General features: G+C 37.5%; 1 protein-coding gene across 1 annotated transcript in view; it reads left to right on the forward strand.

The window, feature by feature from the left end:
- KCNH5 (potassium voltage-gated channel subfamily H member 5) overlaps nucleotides 1-24,722 on the forward strand; it is a 216,557-nt gene that overhangs the window by 115,200 nt on the left and 76,635 nt on the right. Inside the window, exon 8 of the mRNA XM_087814110.1 lies at nucleotides 22,298-22,497. Within this exon, the coding sequence (XP_087670236.1) occupies nucleotides 22,298-22,497 (200 nt within the window). The remainder of the gene's footprint in view (nucleotides 1-22,297; nucleotides 22,498-24,722) is intronic.

The raw sequence follows: 24,722 nt of genomic DNA on the forward strand, positions 1-24,722 counted from the left end.
CTCAGAGTCACTAATCATCAGAGAAATGCACATAAAATCATGCCTGTCGGAATGGCTGCCGTCAATACATCAACAAACAAGTGCCGGCGAGGGTGTGGAGAAAGAGAACCTTCTTGCACAGCTGGTGGGAGTGCAGACTGGGGCAGCCACTGTGGATACAGCAGGGAGGTTCCTCAAAAAATTAAAACTGGAGCTGCTGTATGACCCAGCTATTCCACTTCTGGGAATATATCCGAAGAAACCTGAAACACTAATTTGGAAGAATATCTGCACCCTTCTGTTCATTGCAGCATTCTTTACAGTAGCCAAGATTTGGAAGAAGCCCCAGTGCCCATCGGTAGGTGAGTGGATAAAAAGCTGTGGTGCATTCACACAGTGGAATACTACTCGGCCGTCCAAAAGAAGGAAAGCTGACCTTTTGTGATGGCCTGGATAGAGCTGGAGAGTATTATGCTAAGTGAAATAAGTCAGAAAAAGACAAACACCACATGATTTTACTTATATGTGGACTCTAATGAACAACAACAACAACAAAAAAAAATAGAAACGACCCATAGATGCTGAACAGATGACAACTGTCAGAGGGGAGAGGGATTGGGGGGTTGGGTGAAAAGGTAAAGGAATTAAGCAAAAAACAAACAAACAAAAAACACCCCACCAACAGTGTGGTGATTAGCAGAGGGAAAGGGGGATGAGGGAGGTGGAAGAGGGTAAAGGGGGGTAAATGGTGATGGAAGGAGACTTGCTTTTGGGTGGTAAACACACAATGCAATATACAGATGATGTATTATAGAATTATATGCTTGAAACTTATATAATTTTATTAACCAGTGTCACCCCAATAAATTCAATAAAAATTTAAAAATACATTTTTTCTCTAAGAATGTTTTTAACTATTATTGTTTAATGATTATTTATGAACCTGCTCAATAATGAAAGCTGATAATCGTAGTTATAAGTCTTTATCTTTTCATAATTGTCCTGGAAAATACTTTTTTCATTTACATTCTCCTATAACATTATATACTTACTATATTTTCAGAATATGAGATATAATAATAATAATTAATATAGTTGTCTTAGAACTGAAAAGAACTTTAGATATCATGTAATGCACAGGAAATATAATTAATGTCCAGAGAGATAACATGACTTGTCTAGTACCATATCAGTTGGTTTTAGTTTTAACTGTGGATTGTTTGGTTATATACTTTGAAAAAATTTGGTGGTGTTTTAGAAATCTTTTTCTAAGCATTAATATAAAACATGGAAATATAATTACTATTATTATCCAGTTCATTCTTTGGGAATTAGTCTTTCATTCTTTAAGGTAGCATACTTATTTTTTAAGAATTTGAGATCTTTGTTTTTTTCTTCAAAAAAATTTTTTAAATGTTTTTTATTGATTTTAGAGAGAGAGGAAGGGAGAGGGGAGAGAGATAGAAACATCGAGAGAGAAACACTGATCGGCTGCCTCTTGCATGCCCCCTGCTGGGGATCGAGCCTGCAACCCAGCGGGCGTGTGTACCCTGACCAGGAATCAAACCGGAATCAAACCAAAATCAAACCGGAATCAAACTGGTGACCTCTTGGTACGTGGGACAATGCTCAGTCCAGTGAGCCATACTAGCCGGGCTCATCTTTTTTTTATACTGGCATCCTATAAAGTTATACAAATAATTCATATATTAATTATGTGCCTTTTGTTTTCAATTATTTTTTTAATAAGTGCATCCACTTTGTGTCTAAATTCAGTTATTCATACTGATGTGATATAATTTTGTGTTGCAGAATTTAAATGAAAAATTCTGTACTTTGAAGCTGCACTGAGTCAAGCTTACATTTTAATGTTTGCATCATCAATTTTTCACTTATCTAGTTTTCTATTCCTTTGTATTTGTCATTCATTTTAAAAACAGCTAGCATATTAATGGCATATTTACATACTTCAACACTGGTTAAATGGCAAGCCTAGACTAGTAATTTTCATTTCTAAGTCAGTTGTTTGGAATACAAATCACAGAGCAGGGAAATCAGATTTTTACTGTGGGCTCTATACATACTATATGCTATTACTATTATATTATCAGTACATTACAGGCTAATTAGGATTTTGTGAGTTACTGTCCAGTTTTATTATATTTCCATCAGATTTTTTTTTTTTAATTTTAATAAAGAACTTGGAGAAAATATACCCTTTCTGCAGTGCTGATGGTTCTCTAAGTGGCAAAAAGAGCTGAGGCTATCAAGTTAGATACTTTTTGGACTAGAAACTTATAAATTTCTATGTCTGAATAAGAGAAAACATCTGGCTATGTTCCTATATCCAGGTATACTAAATTGGAAGCAAAGTACGTTTGCCCCATAGCTTAAAGTTTCTTCATTCACATTCCTCCAGCTTTACTCTTTCTACCTATTATGAGCCATTTATGGTGGTGTTGGTGTTGGTGGTGGTGGTGATGGTGATGGTGGCGGTGGTGGTGATGGTAGTGGTGGTAGTGATGGTGATGGTGATGGTGGTGGTGATGGTGGTGGTGATGGTGATGGTGGCGATGATGATGGTGGTTGTGATGGTGATGGTGGTGGTGATGGTGATGATGGTGGGATTGGTGATGGTGGTGGGCTGTAATACATGTCCATGGTAGAAGAAAAAAATGGCAGGGTCTGAAATGATAGGTTTCTCTCCAACCTCAGTACCCCATCATTTTACTGACAGAGGTACTTAGCATTATTAGCAGCTTCTTATGCACTCTAACAGAAATTTTATGTATCTACAAGTATATATTTCATTTAGTCTATCTTAATCTCAGTTTTTCCCTCTGTATATGTCATTTACAGGTCTTCTCTTAATGAGCACTGGGTTGCCAGCATCCAGTTTTAAAGTGTACTAGAATTTTGATATAAAAATTTACATTCCATGAGTAGCAGCAAAGGATTCCTAAGCAACTAACTCATGTACTAGCCTTCTAAACAGGGCAGCTAAATTTCCTTAGACACATCCTAGGTAATTGAATCCTCTGAAATTTGAATTATGCCCAATTCTTGCTCAAAAAGTTGTCCTGATTGGATCAAGTAGTTCAGTGGACAATGAGGACATGGGGAGTGAACCATACTTCAGAGAGCAGAATGAAAGCATCTGCTGCTTAGCTCCCAGATTGATGAGTGCGGCTATTTTGGAAGAGTGAGTACTAATTAACTCATTAAACAGTTCCCACTGTGATTCCTCAATGTATTTTCAGGCTAAACTGATGTTTAGAGACTTAGAACCTAACCACAGAAACTTACCATTGTAAGCCAACATCCCTGTAAGATAAAACTTTTAGGGATGTTAGTAAAATGTCTTAGTAGAAAGGAAGTAACAGAAAGCTAAAGGCTCTTATTGTGCAGAAGGTACTTTTAAAAAATATTAGCATTGTTTCCCAAATGCTAATGAAGTTGACCAAATAGAGCTAAAGTTGCATGTTTTATTAATAAGAGTGTTGATTGGTGGTGAATTTGCATCTGTGTCTAATTCTGAAGAGTTATGTTGCTCAATTAAAATCCACCCAGGAAGCATGTACAGTATTATAACAATAAAACAAATTTAGTAAGTTGCATTAAAAAGAAAAGGCAAGAAATGAACATCCCAGACTCTGTTGTGAAGCGACAGTTGGGTGAATCACAATAGTGGCATTATTATTCCAGAGAGTATATTCCACTCTAGGTTAGAACCATGAGGGCACATGGCCCACTCTACAGTCTACTATACACACATCAGCGTGTGGACGCTGTCAAGTTATGGTTCACATGTGTTAAGCATGAATCTGATTGGCAATGAGCACATCCAGGACTTATTTTTCACAATCTTCTAAAAACAGATCCATGTTTCTGAGATGCTTTCAAATGACTAAATACTACACTAAATTTATACAGACTGTTCATCATTGCAAAAAAGAGAAAGAAAAATTGGGCACAATGAAAAAATTGCCACTAACATGATGAAATTCTTCCCAGTCCTCTCATCTCTGCTTGTCTACAACCCACTTTCTTTCATCTCTTGTTCTTGTCCATCTACATATCATTATTATATTTTCATTCCAAAAATTCATGATTGTATGTAGTTTCTGGAATATAGTTGGTTCTCAATAATTTTTTTTTAAGTGAGGATCTCTTTCTGGGTGTAGAATGCCGCAGAATCCTACCAGGTGTTCCCATTGAGATCTGTTTCTCACTCCACCAGCATTGAAAATAAGATCTCCCCCTCCTTTTTTTTTTACATTTTTACATTGTGAAAGGACTTTTAAAATTCGGTGTTGGGTTTTCTGTTTTGAAAGTTTACTCATAATTTATTTTGAGATTTTTCCCCTTTAATTTGGGGAATTTGGAGTGGTAGGTGTAAGTGCATAAGTGGGCCAGTATGTGCATTTTTTTAAAAAAAGAGAATTTATAGCTGTAATATTTAATTGCACCACTAATGAACTATTTTTCAAGTGCCACAGTCTTTTCCACAGAAAATACAATTACATGTAAAATTAGCTTCTAATAAAGAGGCTGTTACTGTGCCCTTGATTAAGAAAGCGTGAGTTGGAATTGAGATAAATGTTTAGTTCAGTGTCTCTCACATATTATCATCATCAAAAATTTCTCTGAATATAAATCTAGATCAATGAATTTCTGATAGAAAAACATTTTAAATGTAGTTTGTTGTGGAGCAGCTATGTAATAAACATTGCTTAGTGTGCCTGATTAAATATTCTTTAATAAAAATGTTCTTATGTAGCAGACAGTGGACACAGAGTCCTGGCCTGGCTCTGGGAATTTAAAATTTATTATGTAGGTTATATTATGACTAGAAGACATGGATGACATTTGACTTTGAATAGGATTAAAAGCAGAACTATAAAAATAGGCTTTTCAAAATATATAAAGAAGAAACATTCTATGGAAAAAGGTCAATAGCTTTGATAATTAACAGAAATGCAAGCTAAAAAAGTAGATTCCAAACTCAACTGCCAAAGGTGCAGTAATTTTAATGCTTGGTACAGGGTAAAGAGCAGAATAACTATCACACTACAGACGGGAGTATACATTGCAGGAGGTTTTCAATTTCAAATTTCATGTCTTTAATGTTCAACTTTTCTGTTTATTCTTGTGACTGTTGGAACAATCATGTCATTTCAGGAATGTACCCATTCTACCTAAGTCATTGAAATTATGGACGTATTCCCATGTAACAATATACCAAAAATTTCATTATTTTTATTATAGAATTACAGCTTAATTTCTTGAGTGCTTTGCATGTTGCAGCCTTTGTGCTAATCATTTTATATGCATTATGTCATTCAGTTCTTCCCAAAACGTTTACTATTATTATCATTATTATTTTAGCTGAGGAAGCAGAAACTGAGAAAGATTCAATAACCTTTTCAAGAATATATACTATTGGGTGGTGCGTTTGGGACTTGAATCCAGATCCATCTGATCCAGAAATCCCACCCTCTTAATCTTACCGGCCACCTAAAAGGAAAGAAACACATTTATACATAAGGTACTCAGTTGCCTTTATTATGAGCTTTTTGTGTGAAGTTCAGTTCTTCTCTGGTAATAAACACACAAGTCAAGTCTTCAGCGAAAACCTCACTTCTTCAGGAATGAAGTTCCTGGAGGCAAACTGTAGTCTATGCTCTGTTCTTTCTTCTGTGGGAGGATTTTTTTAGTTTAAATACAAATTGTTGGGGAGTTTTTTGTTGTTCGTTTTTCATCATTAGCCTTAGGACTTTCTCAGGCCTCAGGCATTTTGCATTCTTAAGCATTAGTGCGTATTGAGCTCCCTAAACCCCCCTGTTATGCTAGAAGCCAGGTTCATAACTAATAGTAGAAAGCCAGAACCGGATCAGCCCCTGGAGCATGAACCATCAGTAGACTTACGCACATGCATCACTTTGTGTTTGTAAGCAGCAGACTGATGGTGTGCAGAGTCTAAGAGCTGCTCTCATTTGCAGTTACTTCTACACCTTGTCCCCTGATCCTTTTTTAAATATATATAATTCATCTTTATTGTTGAAAGTATTAGTTATCCCCATTTTCCCCCCATTGATCTCCTCCATGTGGCATCAGCCCCACTCCCCCAGGCATTCTCCACACTATTGTCTGTGTCCATAGGTTATGCATTTATGCATGTAAGTTCTTAGGTTAATCTCTCCCCAGCCACTCCCCCACCCCCGCCTTCCCTCTGAGATCCCTCAATCTGTCCCGTGCTTCTATGTCTCTGGATCGATTTTGTTCATCAGTTTATTTTGTTCATTAGATTCCACATATGAGTGAGATCATGTGATTCTTTCTCTGACTGACTTATTTCACTTAGCGTAATTTTCTCCACGTCCATCCATGCTGTCCCAAAGGGTAACAGATCCTTCTTCTTTACAGCTGCATAATATTTCATGGTATAAATGTATCACAACTTTTTTATCCACTCATCTAATGATGGGCACTTGGGCTGTTTCCAGATCTTAGCTATTGTAAACTGTGCTGCTATGAACATAGGGGTGCATATATTCTTTCTGATTGGTGTTTCAGGTTTCTTAGGATATAGTCCTAGAAGTCTGCATTCCCACCAGCAGTGTGCTACGGTGCCCTTTTCTCCACATCCTCACCAGCTCTTGTCATTTGGTGATTTGTTGATGGCAGCCTTTCTGACAGGTGTGAGGTGATATCTCATTGTGGTTTTAATTTGCATCTCTCTGATGATTAGTTACTTTGAGCATTTTTTCATATGTCTCTTGGCCATCTGTACATCCACTTTGGAGAAGTGTCTATTTAGGTCCTTTGCCCATTTTTTAGTTGGATTGTTTATCTTCTGTTTGTTAAGTTGTATGAGTTCCTTATATATTTTGGAAATTATTAGATGTATCATTGGCAAATATGTTCTCCCATACAATGGGCTCCCTTTCTGTTTTGTTGATGGTCTAGCACACTGCTGGTGGGAATGCAGACTGGTGCAGCCACTATGGAAAACAGTATGGAGTTTCCTCAAAAAATTAAATATGGAACTGCCGTTTGACCTGGACCCTTTTATTTAGGGAAAAGGCCTGAGGAGGACTTTGAGCATTTATGATAAATGGATATGGAATTTTATTACTTTCTTGTACTGCAAATCTTTTCAGAAGAGCAAAAATAAGTATGAGTTTGATTTATTTAAGTGCCTCAAAATAATAGTTAATGAAATTCAAAGAGCATTGGATTATTAAACAATCATACTTCTCAGAAGTAATATTTGTGATTTAGCTAATTGGTCAAGTACTTTTTATTGAGTGTCTCAGGATGTATAACATCGCTATGCACTTGCATCTCTAATTTGTGTATAGTTCTCATTTTCAGATAAATCATATGAGTTTGCCTAATGACTGAGACAATTACAAAAGCCATTTACTACACTCAGCAAGAACCACATTTTAGGCCTATAAATTGGTAGAACATAAAGAACCATCTGATCCACATCCAGCCCGTGGTTGTGAACTAAATTGTTAGGCAACTGAGTTTTCCAGTTCTTTTGTCCCCTCAGAAAAACCTACTATTACTTAGTTCTTACAGTCAGAAATGACCATTGGCAAGGATGGCAGTGAGGATGCTGCTGCAGTAACTCAGCTGAAATATGATGAGAGCCTAGAGCAGGGCAGGGGAAACATGGGCAGGGAGGAGAGGCGGATTTCCCACCCATCACTGGAGGGTAAGGCCCTGACCATGTCTGTCAAAAGGATTAAATGCAAATGTGAAAGTACCTTGTAAAGTGTGAAAGCTGGAACATCTTAGGTGGCATTTTTCTTCTCTTTCACAGTGTTAATGACAGCTGTCAGCCTCCATCACCCAACCTCTTCATGTAAATATTCAGTTTTAACCTACTGTCAGCTTTATGAACTACCTGCCCAGAGCCCTGAAGATCTTTTTCATCACATACTTATTATAGTTGACATTTCTGCCACAGTGATGTGCCCAGTGGAATGAACTTGATATGGCTTTTTTCCATGCACGGCAGACCTTGGCAGTAATGATTTATTGAGAAGGTGAACGTTTGGTACCAAGTGTTATTAGGAAAGAATGAAGCCTGGTAATGCGGGAGATAGAGAAGAAATTAGTAATATATCATGTAGTGTTTCGTGGGATACATGGTGCTTCATGGGGTACACAGGCTTGTGAATTAGAAAGATGAGGATAGTTTTATCAAATCAAGAACTAAAACCTTTGAAACCTATTAAATCAATTTCATTTCTGTTGACTTAACAGGTTGGTGTTGGCTCCAACACCTAATGAATAGGTTTAGGGTTGAAAGTTTCTGTAGCCAGAATACTCAAACTCTCTATGGATCATAGTTCTCAGGAACTATAAGAGGAGTAATATATTCGTCTCTTTAATCTCCAGATGATGGATTTTTAAAAATCATATATCATCCCATGGGTTTGTTCCTCTAATTTGATAATAATGTGATTGTCTGATACATGATAATCTCTTGGTGATTACTCGTTCTAAGATCCAATTATGTTTAAACACAGGATGGGATATTACCTTTAAAGAGGTCAGTGAAGTGCCCTGTCATATATGAGTCCATGCTTAGAACGCATGCTTAACTTCAGTTAATTTAATGCTACAAGCAAGGCACAAAGTTCTCCTAGAAAATGCACAGTTCATGGACAGCATGTTATCTTGTCTACGATAAATTTACACTTTATGTAAAGGTATGAAACTGTGAGGTGATTTACAAGGAACTGGGAAGGTATAGATCAACACAAAGGAAGATAGCACAGGGTGCATGTGCAGAGCGCTAAGATATGGCCAACCCTTCCCAGACCCTCCAAGACTCCAAGAATGTAACTGTTAGGTTTCAGGTACTCTGTCCTACTGATTCTTTCTCAGGTCTTTTGGTTTATCTGCCAGCCTTGGTCTATTTCTGGTCCTTATAATTTCCCTCTTCACAGAGATGGTGACCTACCTGGTAGCTTATTTACCTGTCTTTAATCTCTTCTTTACTCTAGTAAAACTTGTCTAGAACCACAAGAGTAAACCTTTTCAAATAGCACCTACCCCTTATTCAGCGAATGTTGACATAGGAGTCATAAGAGCCACAAAGCATAGTGGCAGGGGAATGCACGGAGCCTGTGCCCCCAAATCCACGAGCCTTGACTAGAGAAAGCACCAAGCCGTGCCAGCCCACGGGTATTGGCCTTCACCTTGCTCTCTGCTGTTGCCTGGACCAGTGGTTTCAACCTTTTTCACCTAATGGTACATATAACCAGTCACTAAAATTCTGTGACACACCGAAAATATATGTATCTGATCTGACAATCGTAGGTATAATTTTGATTCATTCACACCAGATGGCTATTGTTGTGTTGGCTGCTGTCATTTTTTATTTATTTTTATTGTTTTTTTAATCCTTACCCGAGGATCCCAAGGATATTTTTTCTATTGCTTTTCAGAGAGAGTGGAAGGGAAAAAGAGAGAGAAACATCGATGTGGGAGAGACACACCGATTGGTTGCCTCCCACACAAGCCCCAACTAAGGATCGAGCCTGCAACCAGGGTATGTGCCCTAGGCTGGTATTGAACCCAGGGTTCTTCAGTCTGTGGGCCGCTGCTCTAACCACTGAGAAAAACCCATCAGGGCAGCAGTCATTTTTTTTTTTTTTTAATTTGACAATCTAAGGGAAAAGAGGTCAGTGCCCCTGACTAAATAGTCAGGTATTGCATGTTTTAAAAATTCTTGCAGCACACCAGTTGAAAATTGCTGGCCTAGACTGTACTTTGATCAAATTCAAGTTTGGCCTCACCACCTGGCACTCTTACCCTTGTTCTTTCTTCAGGGAGGCATTTCTTTTTGTGACTCATTTCTCCTGTGCCTCAATCTGTGACACTGGTTGATGTAGCACTAGTAGTGTTTCTCAGTTGCTGGCCTGCATTAGCATCCTGAGATTGTGGCAATCGTCCCCAGTGTGTCCTGAAGTCTGTACCTCCTCCCTCCTACTGGCTATAGTGGTTGTAATATGTTTTCCATGGAGATATGCAAAATGTTTGTAGGTTTTTAATGAACAAAAATGGTTCCAAGAACAAGTATAAAAAATGGTGTCCACTGCTCTTCTCAGAGCTTTTGATATGCTAATATGCATTGTGATATGCTAATGTGATTGGGATTCCTTAAGAGGGAGAATTAATGTGAACCTTATTTGATTCAGAAACTACTTTTTTAGATAAGCATCTATTACCATCACAGAAAATTATAGTGTTTCAATAGAGTACAGTTTGCAAATTTGGGACTGCACAATCAAATCAAATTCCTTGACCAACTCATCTTGCCTTCTCTAGAAGATATTTGTTCTATCCAACTCATAATTTTCAAAATTCATTGCTCATTTTAAATTCTCAGGGTCAGCTAAATTAGTCTGTGTACAGTCCCAGTAAAAAAAATTAATTCAATTAAAAAGATTAGTGGTTTCTGCTTCTAGAGCCTTGGTTTTATACTCTATGCCCATTTAGATGAATATGTAAAGGAATTTCAGGAAGAGTAATATTCTCGACAGAGGAAATGACACGATTCCTCTTAGGCATCACATCAGGCAGTTTGAGAGAGGCAGTCATCCAAATAAAGTGATTGTATAGTCACTTGCGACATGAGATGGTGGGACACATAAACAGGAAAGCCGCCTGAGCTTAGGTGTTAGTAAAAATCCTGTAATTGGACAGACTTCTTTAGGGAGTGAACCCAGATTCAAATGATCATCAGAAGCCCATACACCTTGTCTCTTATAGTGGGGGAAGGGGCCATAGGTAGAGGAATTGGAATAATGGTGGAATGACCCAGTGTTCCCGGTTTACCTGGGACAGCCCTTCCTACTCCTGTTGTGCCAGTGTGTCTACTAAGTATTCTCTGTTACTCTAAAAAAAGTGCTGGTTTGGATGACTCTGCACAGGCGCTTAGATAAGCAAGCAGGCAAGAGCCAGTAGAGGAGCAGCATGTCCTAGGAGTGAGGGAGACAGCACCATTTAAAAGGAAAAGAGTAATGAGAATTACTCTTAATTGCAACATTAAGTCAGCAGTGATGAGGCTAACCCGAGATTTTAATGCAGAACAATTTCAGTAGGAAAGTAAGGTCAACCTGTTTATTTGGTCCTTATAGCCTCCTTCAGAACATTTTGTCAAATGTGTTGTTAGTTAACGATCAGGCTTCTTTTGTTGATATTTTGTCAGATTTCCTTTGTTGATTATTTAGAACATTTTTAAGGAAATGTGAAAAAAAATCATACTTATTCCTGAGCATAGTATTTTACAACCAGATTGGTTTAACTATTCATTAAAAATAAAAATTTAGACATCTCTATATCTCCCTTAGTGCCTAGCATTGTGTTTACACACAGTAGGCACTTAATAAATGTGTGTTCAATATGTTAATGAATACCCTGGCTATTGGACAATGCAAAAAAGGCCAAATTATAATTTGATAAAATCATTCAGAGTTTCTCCTTGAAAAGTTGGAACTTTCTTACACCATTAACATATAAAGTTTCTATAAATTATGTACATCGTGGACATGCTTACAGGAAGACATTGAAAATATCTCAACTCTCTTCCCAGCTCCAAAATGGAAGCCTACACCCCACCACCCAAAACACTGTTTATTTGGTTTGGAAATTTGATGTTTAGTGTAGTTTCCAGATTAGAAGGAAAGAAAGAGAATAGTGACAAGCGGATGGCTCTCTTGATCGGAACAGGTCACTCAGAGATTGCTGATAAAAGACATTTATCTGTTCTTGAGTTCAGTGGGCTGACCTTAATGCTTGAGAAAATAGAAGGAGGAGCCCAGCTGAAGGTGGAAGCAGCCTTCACAAGGGGACGGCAGAGCAACCCAAGCAGACTGTGACGCAAGGCCAACGGGTGCAGCAACGACTTAATGTACAAGTTGAGGATGGTGATGGGGACATTATAAATGTTGGTTTCTATTACACGTGTTTTCTGGGCATTTTGCCTTCTAAAACTCAGTGATTAGAAATTCCATTCCATCACTAAGTATATATCCAGTTCTCCTGAATTTTTAATTCTCTCAAAATAAAGAATAATGCCTAATTAATGTTGATGTGTATCATAGTGTATAATAGTGTATCATAGTTAATACACAAAAGCAAAGTAAACTAAAATTTTTCTTTTACATTACAGAGATATAAGTAAATTTTCTTGTCTACTGCATTAAATGGCTGCTTTGGTAATGTGGCAACCATAGCAGATCTAAGGCCTCCTTTTCTGTACCCTACTAAGCATATCCCAGGTTAGCGGGGGGCCCAGTTCATCTCTTGCATATCACTTATGGGGTGCATTCTGCTTCCACTTGGTCTACATTCTTGGCCCTGGGAGTGCTTAATTCTTTGAGGTCTGCTGTTCATACTTAAGAATTTTTGGTGAGACCAGTGACTGGTAGGCAACTAACATTGCTACAAGAGGCTTTCCATGCGATAGAGTGATGGTTATCTGCAGTATGAATCTTAAATCTCATACAGATGTTAGGTTGTGTAGTTGTTGAGACTGCAATTCTGGTCTGAATTTGTTCCTTATATTTACAGTGAGGCTAAAATAGTAACTCTTTATGAAGGTTTATAAATCAACCATAGGCAAATAACATTTTCTTTTTATAAAAATGGTTCATGCTTATTGGAAAAAATCAAATACTGCAGAAAAGTTTAAAGAACATAAGAATCACCACAAATCCTATTGCCCAAATATAACTTCTAACACTTTTTAAACATCTGATGTATGTAAACATTTCGATGTATACCCACAGATCATCCCCTACCTCCCCACACACATTCACAGATACATGCAGTATTATAAAGAGTGGAATTAAGTAACATGTTTTTTCCTAACAAAAATACGCCATTCATCTTTTCAGATATTTGCCCAGAAGGCCCACCATCATCTTAATGGTTTCAGTTGTAATGTTGTGCCATCATTTGTATCACACACTCTTCATTTTTGAACATTTTACTTTTTTCTCATTATAAACAACATTTTGGTGAACATTTTAGTGCACTGATTTTATCACGCTACAGTATCACTTCCAAGAAACTGAATAATTGGACTGAATGGTACAACTTGAATTTTTGATCCATAGTTGGTACAAGCCAATGTTCTAGATTATTTTCTGATAAAGTCTTTTTCTACAGTATTACAATATCATTTATATTTATTTTTATAAACGATTCCATTTCAACAATGGATGTATCCAGAGTATAATATTCTTGGAATTAATTAGCCAGTAACTTTTGCTGTAGCCATAGCCTTGATGATTTTGCACCTCTTAATAAAGTTTCCCTCCCCATCTCTTCAACTTCAAGTCAGAATATTTTGGATGAATATTCTCAATCAGATTAGACCTGGGATGGTTTCTTTGTACTTGCTGTCTACTTTTTTATATAAGGAGAATCTTTTAAATTTAATTCAACTTCCATTTTTTATGCGTTCAGTAGTTATGTGTTGAGCGCTATGCTGCAAGAGACAGATTTGAACAAGTTTAAAAGGTACTTGCTTTTAATGACTTCATTATATTTGTAGCAAGATATGCTAACACATATAAAGGAATTTGAAAATATAAAGCAAGGCATATAATTACTGTTTTAAAGAGTGATGTGTTGATAGATTCCGTATGAGAATAGGAGAAATTCATTAACTTGTAATAAGCAGAGAATATTTTATGAAGGAAATGATAAGCCCCGAAGAGTGGCTGAGATTTAGGGAGAGCTTTCATGGGAGAGAGATGTATCTGTTATCTATTGCTGTGTAAGAAATGACTCCAAAACAAAGTGAAGTAACACCAGGATTTACTATTTCTCATGACCCTCCTGGTCAAATGGGCTATTGGTTCTTCTGCTCCTCTTGCTCGGGCTCCTTCTGGCACCTACATTTAGTTGGCACCTCAGCTGGGGGCTTGGTTCCACTGGCACCTTAAGGATAACAAGGTCTCTCTATCCCTGCTGTCTTGCTGTCTGGCTCAGTACAACCCAGGCTTCTTCAGGAACGGAGGTCTCAAGGCAGTGTTACAAGAGAGTGGAAGTCAAACACGAGAGTTCCCTTGAGGTCTAGCTTTGGAAGTTGCATAATATCATCACCACATTCTATTGAAAGAAATGAAGCCAGAGCTAGCCCCGATGAAAAGAAATAGATTTCGTTGGAAGAAGCAGTAAAGTCTCCTTGTGCGCATCAAGATAGGAATTATTTGTGGCCATATTTTGAGATTCACTATGAGGGAACTGCATGAACAAATATTTGGAAGCAAGAATCAATTATATTGAGAGTCAACAAGAAGATAGGTTATGATGCTATTTTTCAGAGGATATGAGAAACTCTTGGCTATTCTACAGGTACGTTCTTAGGATCACCAACAGTTTATTTAGGTTGTTGGCAGTGACACTTCACTTTTTGGGTCTTGGATAAATTATACGTGTGTTTTGGCACAAAGGTGTTTCAGTATTATTTCAAGTTAATGTATTTGGTGCTTCCGTATTAATGTAAGCATAATATTAACATCCATGTAGATACATAGAAAGAGCAAGGGATTTAATGTTATTCTCTGTTCATTGCTTCTTTTCATATTCTAGTGCTAAAGATTAGAGAAATGATTGCAGGCATCGTTATTGAAAAGTAAGGATTGATGAAAAGTAATTAAAATAAGTATCTAGTACAAAACAGAGAGAACAGCTATAAATTTTAAAAATTCCATTCTTCAGCACAGTGAAACAATCCTGGACTCACTGCACTTTCTCATTTTTATTTCTGTAGCTGATAAAGTGAGACAACTAGATAGAGCAGGTAGATCTGTGCATTTTATGGTTTGAAGGACATAGGAAAATCTCTGCATCAAATCACTGGGCTGTTACAGTATCTAAATCTCACCATTGTAGTTTTTTTATTTTGTATTTTAAAGTTTTTAAAATAAAATATAAGCACTTATAAATATCCTAAAAATACCCCTCATGTCATTATCATCTATTCATCAGATCATATTATAATTGAACTCTGTGTGTGTGTGTGTGTGTGTGTGTGTACACATGTATGAATGGAGGTGATAGAAAGAAAATAAATGTGCCTTCTCCTAACTTAAGGGAGGAAAAAACATTAGAAACAATATAGAAGCCCCACAACACATCGCCAGCTACATAACTTGTGAAATTTTGTACTTCCAGTTGTTCCTTAAAACTATACAAATACCAATTTTTAGACATAGAAAATGAAAGCAAAAAAAAAAAATTTCCTTAATTACAAAAAACACACATGTAAGTCCATCATGCCATCCTTCCCAAGTTGGGGTTCTGATCCTTGTGTCTGTGCTGGCTCTTGCCCATCATTGTGTCACCTGATACAAAGATACTTATTTTTTTAGTCATTTATATTCAGCTAAATTTTTAGTCTTTTTTTGTAACTATAATTTAAAAAGTTAATGTCAAAATACGTATCTCCTTTTCCTCCCCTATGTCTGAGTGGCTGCAAGACCAGCTGCCTCCGTCTGTGGGCCTTTTTATTTCCAACCCCCTCATGTTTGTCCGTCCTCTGCTTCTTTCTAACTTGGTTTTAGAATTCCTGAGACACATGGAAAAGAGTGACCAGAATCCCAAGGTGGCATATCCAGGAGTGCCCTCACTTAAAATTATGTTCAGTCCCTAAGACAGCTCCCTCCAGAAGGTGTGTGTGTCGGGAGAGGGGCTGGGTTCATCTAAATATAACAAACAATTTTAATCTTTGGTTGCCTCTGGTTGCCTGATAGTTGATATATTTTGGGAGCTTTTGTTTGGTTCATAATAAATGAGTCTGAAATGATGAGGTCAGTATTCACTGAGCATCTACAATTATTGTCCCTCTTATTTTAGAGGCTTTGTTTTATATTGCCCAGTTCATCTTTAGCAAAGTTACGGACACTTCTACAGTTATTTAAGCAATGAAGTGTACTAGTATTATTAGAATCAAATGAATTGTGCTGGATTATAGAGAATAAAGAAAATTGATTTACTTAAAGATAGAAAAGTGGAGATAAAGCCATATTGATCCTTCAATTCTTTGTTTTTACTAATATTTCAATTTCTCAGAATTCTTTTGAAAGAACAACCCTCCTATATCATTCCATTTATCTTCCTCCCTCCCTTTCTAACATCTTTGATCTTATATTAGTAATTGATTAACATAGGTTCATGATTAATTTCCTAAATCAAGTGATTTTTTTAGGGTATGTAGGAAATGATGCCAGTAAGCATTGTCACTGAATTATTTGAGACTATTTTAATGGAGCCAGTTGTTATGGTAATCATGAGATCAGCCGCAAATTGGTACAATCTTTCCAGTTTATGCTATAATTTGGCAGGTTCTAGAATGCGCCTCTTCTTTGTCCCAAGTTATCTAATTAGTTGACAGTTAATTCAAATGACCCAATCAACTTGTATTACCTGGAATTCCCCCTTCAAAATCCCAGCATCCAGGAGAGGGGTAGTATATGAAATAGTTTTCAATAGTTAACACTTAACATCAAGTAATTAATGAGATTAGTTCTAACAGGGTAATTGGCCTATTTCAAGTACCAGATAGAATGGGGTGTAGATTAACTGAAGACTGGGAAAGAAGAAATGTCTGGCTCATAGTGGATGCCTGGAGGGTGCCGACATATATGGGCCATCACAGAAGAGCACCCAGGGAGACCAGGAGCCATTATAAAAGATCAGGAAGGAGAGTAAGGCTTTGCAACTGGAAGTTTCTGAAGATCAGCTTCTTCACTTTGCTCTAAAGCCAACTGGAGTAATTTCAAATGGTTTAAGAGGCTGTGTGCTACACATACAATCACAGATGGGTGGAACATCTTCCTTCCACACCTTAAATATCATTATTAAAGGTAGACTTTAGTGAATATAAATAAAAAGGGAAATGATGGTTGGACCACCTATGTGGCTTTAAAGGTTACCAGAAATGCATTCGCATATTAATATTTTAAATTGCTCAGTCTAGGGCCCATGATTACTTGCCAAGATTTAAAATAGAAAAAGAATTAGGAAAAGTAAATGTCAGATGTCATCATGAACGGGCACGAAAAGTTTAAAACATACAAATTATTAATAAGGAGATGAATGGATGCAGCTTGACCTCAGGAGCAGACAAAATGAGGCAATGGGGGAACATGATTTCTTCAGAGAGCTGCATATCATCATCTTACCCATTAGCATGAGCAACCAGAGGGCTGGGGGCTGAGCTACAATTAATTAGCTGAACATAGATTTTTGTTGACTCTGCAAATTGTATAACCGTGAGAAGTAAACTATAGCTTATATACTTGGAATGGCTATCCGTGTATTTGTGCATCTTTGTAAACTATGAAAAGGAAAAGATCATTAGCCTTCTTTCAAAGATTGTGATTTGGGAGAGTTCAGGACTAATAGATTTCCATCAGAAATAGTGGATACTACTTGAGAGCAGAGAGTATGTCTGTCTTTTTTTATCATGTGTCACTGGTGGCTAGTGTAGTGGGTGGCATATAATAGGTATTCAGTAAATATCTAGGGAATGCAACAATGCTTGATCGGATAATGAAATCTCTGATTTGTGTTACAGCATCATCATTCAATCTTTTTACCTATGTCTCTTTTTGAAAACATTAAACATTAATTCATGACTTTAATGTTTATATTATAAAAATAATAGGCTTCTTGGGGTTTTAAAATATAAAATATATTAAATATTTAGAAAAGCACTTTTCAAAAGGTACTATTGGGCTCTGATGTGCATGGTAAGATGCTCACTCACAACCCTCCTCCCTCAGGTTCCTACCCAGTTCCTTCAGAACAAATTTGTCTTTATTAGGGTTTATTATTATAGTTGCACAAGTAATCAAACTCAGTGGCGTGAAACAAGAACAGCCATTTATTTTACTCATGAATCTGCAATTTATGCAGGGCTAGGAGGCCATGACTTATTTATAGTCCATGTGGTATCATCTGGGTTGGCTTGAATGAGTCTGAAAAATCCACTTCTTAATTGGCTCAGCCACTTACCTGACTGCAAAGCTGATGTCAAGCTGTTTGCTGCACACACAATAATAGATTAGTGGAACATTTTTCTTCATATCTTACCCATCATTATTAAATATGAATATAAGTAGAAAGAGAAGTGATGGCCGAACCACCTATGTAGCCTTACTGTCTTCTCATATCAGTATTTTAAATTGCTCAGTCTAAGGCCAATGCTTAGCTAGGAGCTCAGCCAAGGCCATTGACCAAGAGCCCTGATTCCTCTCCATGTGGACCTCTCTAGAAGAATGCTTAGGCTTCCTCACAACATGGGAGCTAAACTCTAAGAGCAGGTGTTCTAACAGTAAGGAATTGGAAGTTTCTAGTTTCTTCAGGCTTGAACCCAGATATTGGCACATGATCATATTGCTATATTCTAGATTCAAGAGGAAGGGATATACACCCTGCTCCTCAATGGAAGGGGTGTAAGGGAATTTGTAGCCATGTTTAATCTACCATAGTTATCTTCTAAATAACCCTTTGTGGTGAATAAAAAATAAGACTTTTAAAATAAGTCATTCATTGGTGTGTATGCCAGAATTACCAAGACTTTAAATTTGATAAGCTTGTAAAATTGCTTGTTTTAAGTTATCTTAAGCCTGGAAGGTTGCAGGAGAGCATATAACAAGAGGCTTATCAAATTAGCCTTATAATTATTATTATTAAAGTAGGTGAACTGACTATATGGCATCCCTTTCAAAGGGTAAAATTATATAACAGGCCTCTACAAAACTGGCCAAACCATGCATGGACATTCATATTTGATGAGTGACAATAGGCCTTCCCAATTATTTATTATCTTCATATAGTCAATAATATGTATCACCTTGGCTTCTAAGTATTTTAGTTTCCTATCTGCATTAATAATATATATTTCTTCTATGTTTTTGTATCACCAGTAGTGAGACTTGGACTTGAAAAAAGAATGTATTTGAAAAACTGTTTTCTAGGTTTTTGGTGTGTGAATTTACTGGAAAAAAATATTTGAATACCTACTGTGTTTCAGGAACTGGTCTGCCTTCTGGAAATACAAAAAGGACAAGGCCCATGCTTGCACTCATGGAATTTGTATTCCTAATGGAGAAGGTAGATAATAAACACTCCATTAATATGCGATGATTTATCTTTATTGTTGAAGGTATTACAGATGTCCCTTTTTTCTGTAATACTTTCAACAATAAAGATAAATTTTAAAAAAAGAGGTAATAAAGTTAAAATGAGGTCATTAGGGTAAGCCTCACTCAATATGACAAGTGTCCTTATCAAAATATGAGATTAGGACACAGACACTGCGAGAGGGATAACAGCATGAAGGCACAGGGAAAAGCCGGCCATCTACAAGCCAAGGAGAAAGCAACTCAGCCCACACCTTGACCTTGGACCTCTAGATTCCAGAACTATGAGAAAGTCAATGTCTGTTGTGTAAGCAAGAAATAATAAATGAACAAACAAACAAATAAATAAAATGCAATGTAAATGGAAGTAGCAATAAATAAGACTCAGGCACCGTAAGGGAACAGAGAGTGACGTCGGAGGAAGAGGGTGTTTAGAGAGGCGGTCTGGGAAGGGCTCTGTGCCGAGCTGCCTTTTGAGCAGAGATCTGAATGAGGAGAGGACACAGACCAGGTGGAGATTTCACGGAAGGCGTTTCAGGCAGCGGGAGTAGTTAGTGAAGGCGCCCTGGAAAGTGAACCTGTTCAGGATGTTGAGTAGCACCAAGAAGGCTAGAATGACTGGCGCAAGGGGAGTGAGGGGTGACTGGCAGCAGAAATTATGATCAGGGAGGGAGGCAGTGCTCTGATTATGTGTCTTTGGACCATGGCTAGGTTGGATTTAAGTCTCTGTGTGATTATACACACACACACATACACACACACACGTGTGTGTGTGTGTATATATATATATAAAATTCTGCTGCATGAAAAATTGAATTGAGGCCATATTTTGAAGTAGAACCAACAGAAATTTTGATGGGTTAGATGTAGGAGATGAGCCAAATAGTGAACTGAAGGATGACTTGGTAGCTTTTGGTCTGAGCTAATAGGTGTGGCTTTGCAATTTACTGAGTAAAAAAGTACATTTGGCTATTGAGGAAAGAGTGTTGTACCCTAAGAGTTCTTTTTTGGACATGGTTGACTTGAACATCTGTTAGGCAGCCAAGAAGATGTGTGTCTATAATTCAGGACAGAGGTATGACATTGAGAGAAGCTACATGTGGTTACATGCAAACTTCCTGCACTCTTTTTACTACTTATTTTAAAGTACAAAACCTTTAAATATACATATACAGATACTTGAATTTCTTACCTTAAATTATGACCTTATTTAGTCGTCTCCAGTGTTGGACACTGTACTCCAGTGGAAATGGGAGCCAAACTTATTGATTTGTTGATTACATTCTCCATTTAGTAATGCTGCAAACTTTTAATACATTGGCAGTTTTCTTTGTATTTTAGCACTTAAACTTTTCATTTGAGCAGAATGTATGTGTATTTAATGTACCCAGACAGATGAAATGTATGGTAATTTGTTACACTAAAAAGCAGTAGTAAGACACTTTGGCAAATATAGCATATTGCAAGCATCTTAGGGAGTCAAACTAGTTAAATATGTCAAAATAATAGGTAGTTCTGTGATATTTACTGACAACTTAAAATAGCTGGGCACTATTAAAACACATGATTGTAACATTATTTCGTTAATCCCTAAAATGCTCATTATTTTAAGAACATAAATTCTCCTTTTCTTTTCTGAAAATGTGAAATTCCATATTTTTATGTAATTTTCCTATCATTAATTTGCTTATATTTTTTCTAAGTTTATCTTTCTTGATACCACAGTGGTGGACTAGAGATGTTAAGTCTGTGATTACCTTTATTATTTTTTAAATATAAAAATGCAAATATTTAAAGACCCAGTTGAGAAATGTCAGCACTATATTCTTCTCACTCAGTATTAACAAAACATCATCTATCTTGACAATTATCTGCACTGGCATCAAAATTCCTAAGTAACAGCAAGAAAACGCGCTAAATACTGATAAAATTCTAGCCTCCTGTTGTGAAATTATAATTTGTTGTCCTCAGAGAAAAATTGTTCTTCAAAACAGCAACATAGTTTTCTGAAAATATGTTAAGGACCTTAAGTTGCTTGACAAGCTTGATTTTATAGCACTTCCATCCAAAGCAGCTGTGGTTGATGAAACGGCAAAATGAAGCAGGCCGCACTTCGTTTAGAGGAGTCATTTTTCCAGGCGCTTTGAGGATGCAGGATGGAAACGATCACTGAGTCCACTTACCTGCCAAGTGCCCCTGGGATGTCCGTGGTTACTAAACACTGTGTGTCCTGAGTAGCGAGGTGAATAGAGTCCTGGCCTCTCTCAAAAGAGTGCAGCGTTCCCACGGGGATGAAAGGGTGGGGGTGCCACTAGGGGCGTGTTCATTCCGGGCTGGACTCAACTGCTTTCCAAAGCTTCTACAGGATCAGGCAGACATTAATAGCCTGAGCAGATGTGCAGAGAGAAGGGCTGGTAAATTATAGGTTGAGGGAGGGGTCGTAGTCAGGGGCGTTACAAAGCCCTCTCCCGTTCACAGGCTCCTGCAGACAAGTAGCACTGGTCTGTAAGCTGGCTTAACTCTTAATTAAAATGATGGGATCAAAACATTTGCAACACTGGCATACCGACATGAGGTTAATGTCTTGAATTTTCAGCACTCCCAAAGTTTTCTTTTAGCTGTTAATTCCAACTATGTATCTCTTCAGAAGCTTCTAAAAATGGAACACTTTAATTTGTCTTCGGTCCCTGTATTTCTGATGTTCTGTCAACAATATTTATAAGTAGGGATATTTTCCAAAAGCTGGAAGGAACAAGCAATGAGAAAGGACCATCAATCCCTGGAAAATTCAGACTGATTAGGCTTCATTCAGGAGGACAAGGCTGGGGGATCACTTTAGTTGTAAGGCTAGAGTTATAATTTTGGATCAGTTATTTCTTCATGAAATCTGTTAGCCACTCTCATGTTCTGCCACATTGACCGGAGTGTTGCATGCTCATAAACTCATGTTTATCCTATTTACTGAAGGAATACCAAATCCCAGGCACTCCTCTCAGGGGTTAGCATTGTATTAACCCCTAAAGTTTATAAAGACATCTCTGTCACATTATTCATCGATTGGGCCAATATTCATACTATTTTTTTCGCTTGGCATATTTGTTTCATTTTCATCATTTCTTCTCTTTCAGCTCTTCTTTATGCAACTATTTTCGGAAATGTTACCACAATTTTCCAGCAAATGTATGCCAACACCAACCGATACCATGAGATGTTGAATAATGTGCGGGATTTTCTGAAACTCTATCAGGTCCCCAAAGGCCTTAGTGAACGAGTCATGGATTATATTGTCTCAACGTGGTCCATGTCAAAAGGCATCGACACAGAGAAGGTATGGGTGTTATTATTGTTGTTATTTATTTTCCGTTTCAATAGGATCCTCAGATGCCTGTAGTTTTCCCACTCACATATTGCTTGTGTAATTGCTTCATAAATGATGCTCTGTTTCATAAGTAACATATCAATCAGCCATATTATTGAGTGCTTAGAAAGTACAAAGCACTGAACCATTAATCATCAATTAGTACTAGTCATCACACTCAATTTAGACATTATGGGTCCTGAAAACAGCTAATTACTGTATTTCCATAAAAACTCTCATTACCACTCAGAGTAATTTGCTGCAGTCCTCTAAAACTCGAACAGTGCTGCCATTCCTCCTGCTAGATTTTATTCTTGATTTTTTCCTTTGACTTTTTACCCATTTCAGATTTTGAAAGCAACTTCCTTGCTTATAAACTAAAAAATTATGTTTGCCATCCTCCACCTAAATCTCTTCCCTTTCTCTCACATGTTTATAAAGCAATTTATAATTCTTTGTTTTCCCCACACAAATCTATAAAATGGATACCATCCTTCTCATTCATTTGAGATCTCTTATTTCTTGCCTGTATTTTCATGAAAACTTTAAAATTTTCCCCGCATCTATCTCATATTAGGAGCAATGAAGGAACCGAAGCCCTTCTCACAATAAACAAAAGCAAATTTTAAAGTATTCTCACTTCCTACACCCCGCTGATTCACATCAAATATAGAGGATGACAAATAGGGCTGGCACACAAGTTTCAGAGAAAACAGACCGTGAGCTATTTTACTTTGTAAGCATCAGGGGAGACTTTTATTTTTAGGTACTGATTTTTGACAAATGATAATGAAAGAGCGCATTACTGTCCTCACCATTTCCCACAAACTCGATTTCTTCTCTTAATCATATGAGGTTGACTTGTAATTTTTCTGTAAGACCTGCTCAACAAGCACCTTTCAAAGTCAAAGGGAAAGAGCAGACGAGCAAAGTAGATGTTTAGTTAGGGGAATTTCATGAAACAATAGGTAGTGCTGTAAGCCAGAGCAGGTGTCGGTAGGAGCAGATGGTCAGGGGACCTGTAAAAATGAACATGGGATAAACATGGGGTGTGAGATCGAGGGGGAGAGGCCTTCAGAGGGAGCGCAGCGATGTGCTCAAGGGTAACGGAAAGAGTCCCGAAGCAGGGTGAGATGTGCTCCTCTTCAACACTTTACAAGATGTAGCATAAATTTTCTAGTTAAATGGCCACTCAAAATGGAAAATATGACAACCGAGGAGAAAAGGGCAAATTACATTTCCTTGGAATTTGATTAATGTATGAGTGAGCCAACAGATGGCTGGTAGGGAGGGGAGCCAACGAAGGAACAGAGTGTTCCTGGGGGGGCAGGTGTGAGTCAGCGTTTAAGATATCACATGCAGGATGTCTTCTGAGGCCCATGTTCAGTGACACTGAGATCAAGAGGCAGTTATCTACCTTGTCTATCAGCATCTCAGGTAGCAGCTTTTCTTGCCAGAAAATTCAGTGGGGTCACATGGTAGATGATAGGAACATCAGTAAAATGATGGAATAATGGCCTTTTACATTGGAAAAGAGCCTGACCTATAAGAGATGTTCAACTGCCTGCTTTATGACATTGTTAGGGTACAGCACACTGGCCTGGGTGTTGGGATGGCACATGCCGTGTAGTGGGAAATGATGTCTTGGTTCCTATTACTTACCACATTTTTTGGTGTGTTTGTTCATAATTTGTGGTCCTAGAAATATACTTCTGATTAGTAGAGTGTCCACTGGAGTAATAGGAAAAATAAACAGAGAGGCTAATATTAAAGGTGAAATAAAACTGTAATTCAAATGAAAAGTTTTTTAAAGAAATAAGTATAAATATTAAAATGAATTAGCTTTTGGATAAGAAAAAAATCATGGTTGTGCCTCCTAACTGAATAGGGAAACTTTGGGTAGTTTCTGACTAATAGTAGAAGCAGATTTAAATAACTGGTGAATATGAAAGTTTTGTTTTGCATGTATAAAACACATAATTGCCTTAGCTAGTTTGGCTTAGTGGTTAGAGTGTCAGCCTTTGGACTGAAAGGTACCACGTTTGATTCTGGACAAGGGCATGTACTTCGGTTGCAGACTTGATTCCCCAACCCCGGGTAGGGGTGCTTTGGGGGGCAACCAATTGATGTGTCTCTCCCACACTGATGTTTCTCTCTCTCTCCCCCCCTCCCACTACCTCTGAAAAAGCAGCCTA

The sequence above is a fragment of the Miniopterus natalensis genome, chromosome 1 (genome assembly GCF_054644295.1).
Source record: "Miniopterus natalensis isolate mMinNat1 chromosome 1, mMinNat1.hap1, whole genome shotgun sequence".
NCBI lineage: Eukaryota > Metazoa > Chordata > Mammalia > Chiroptera > Miniopteridae > Miniopterus > Miniopterus natalensis.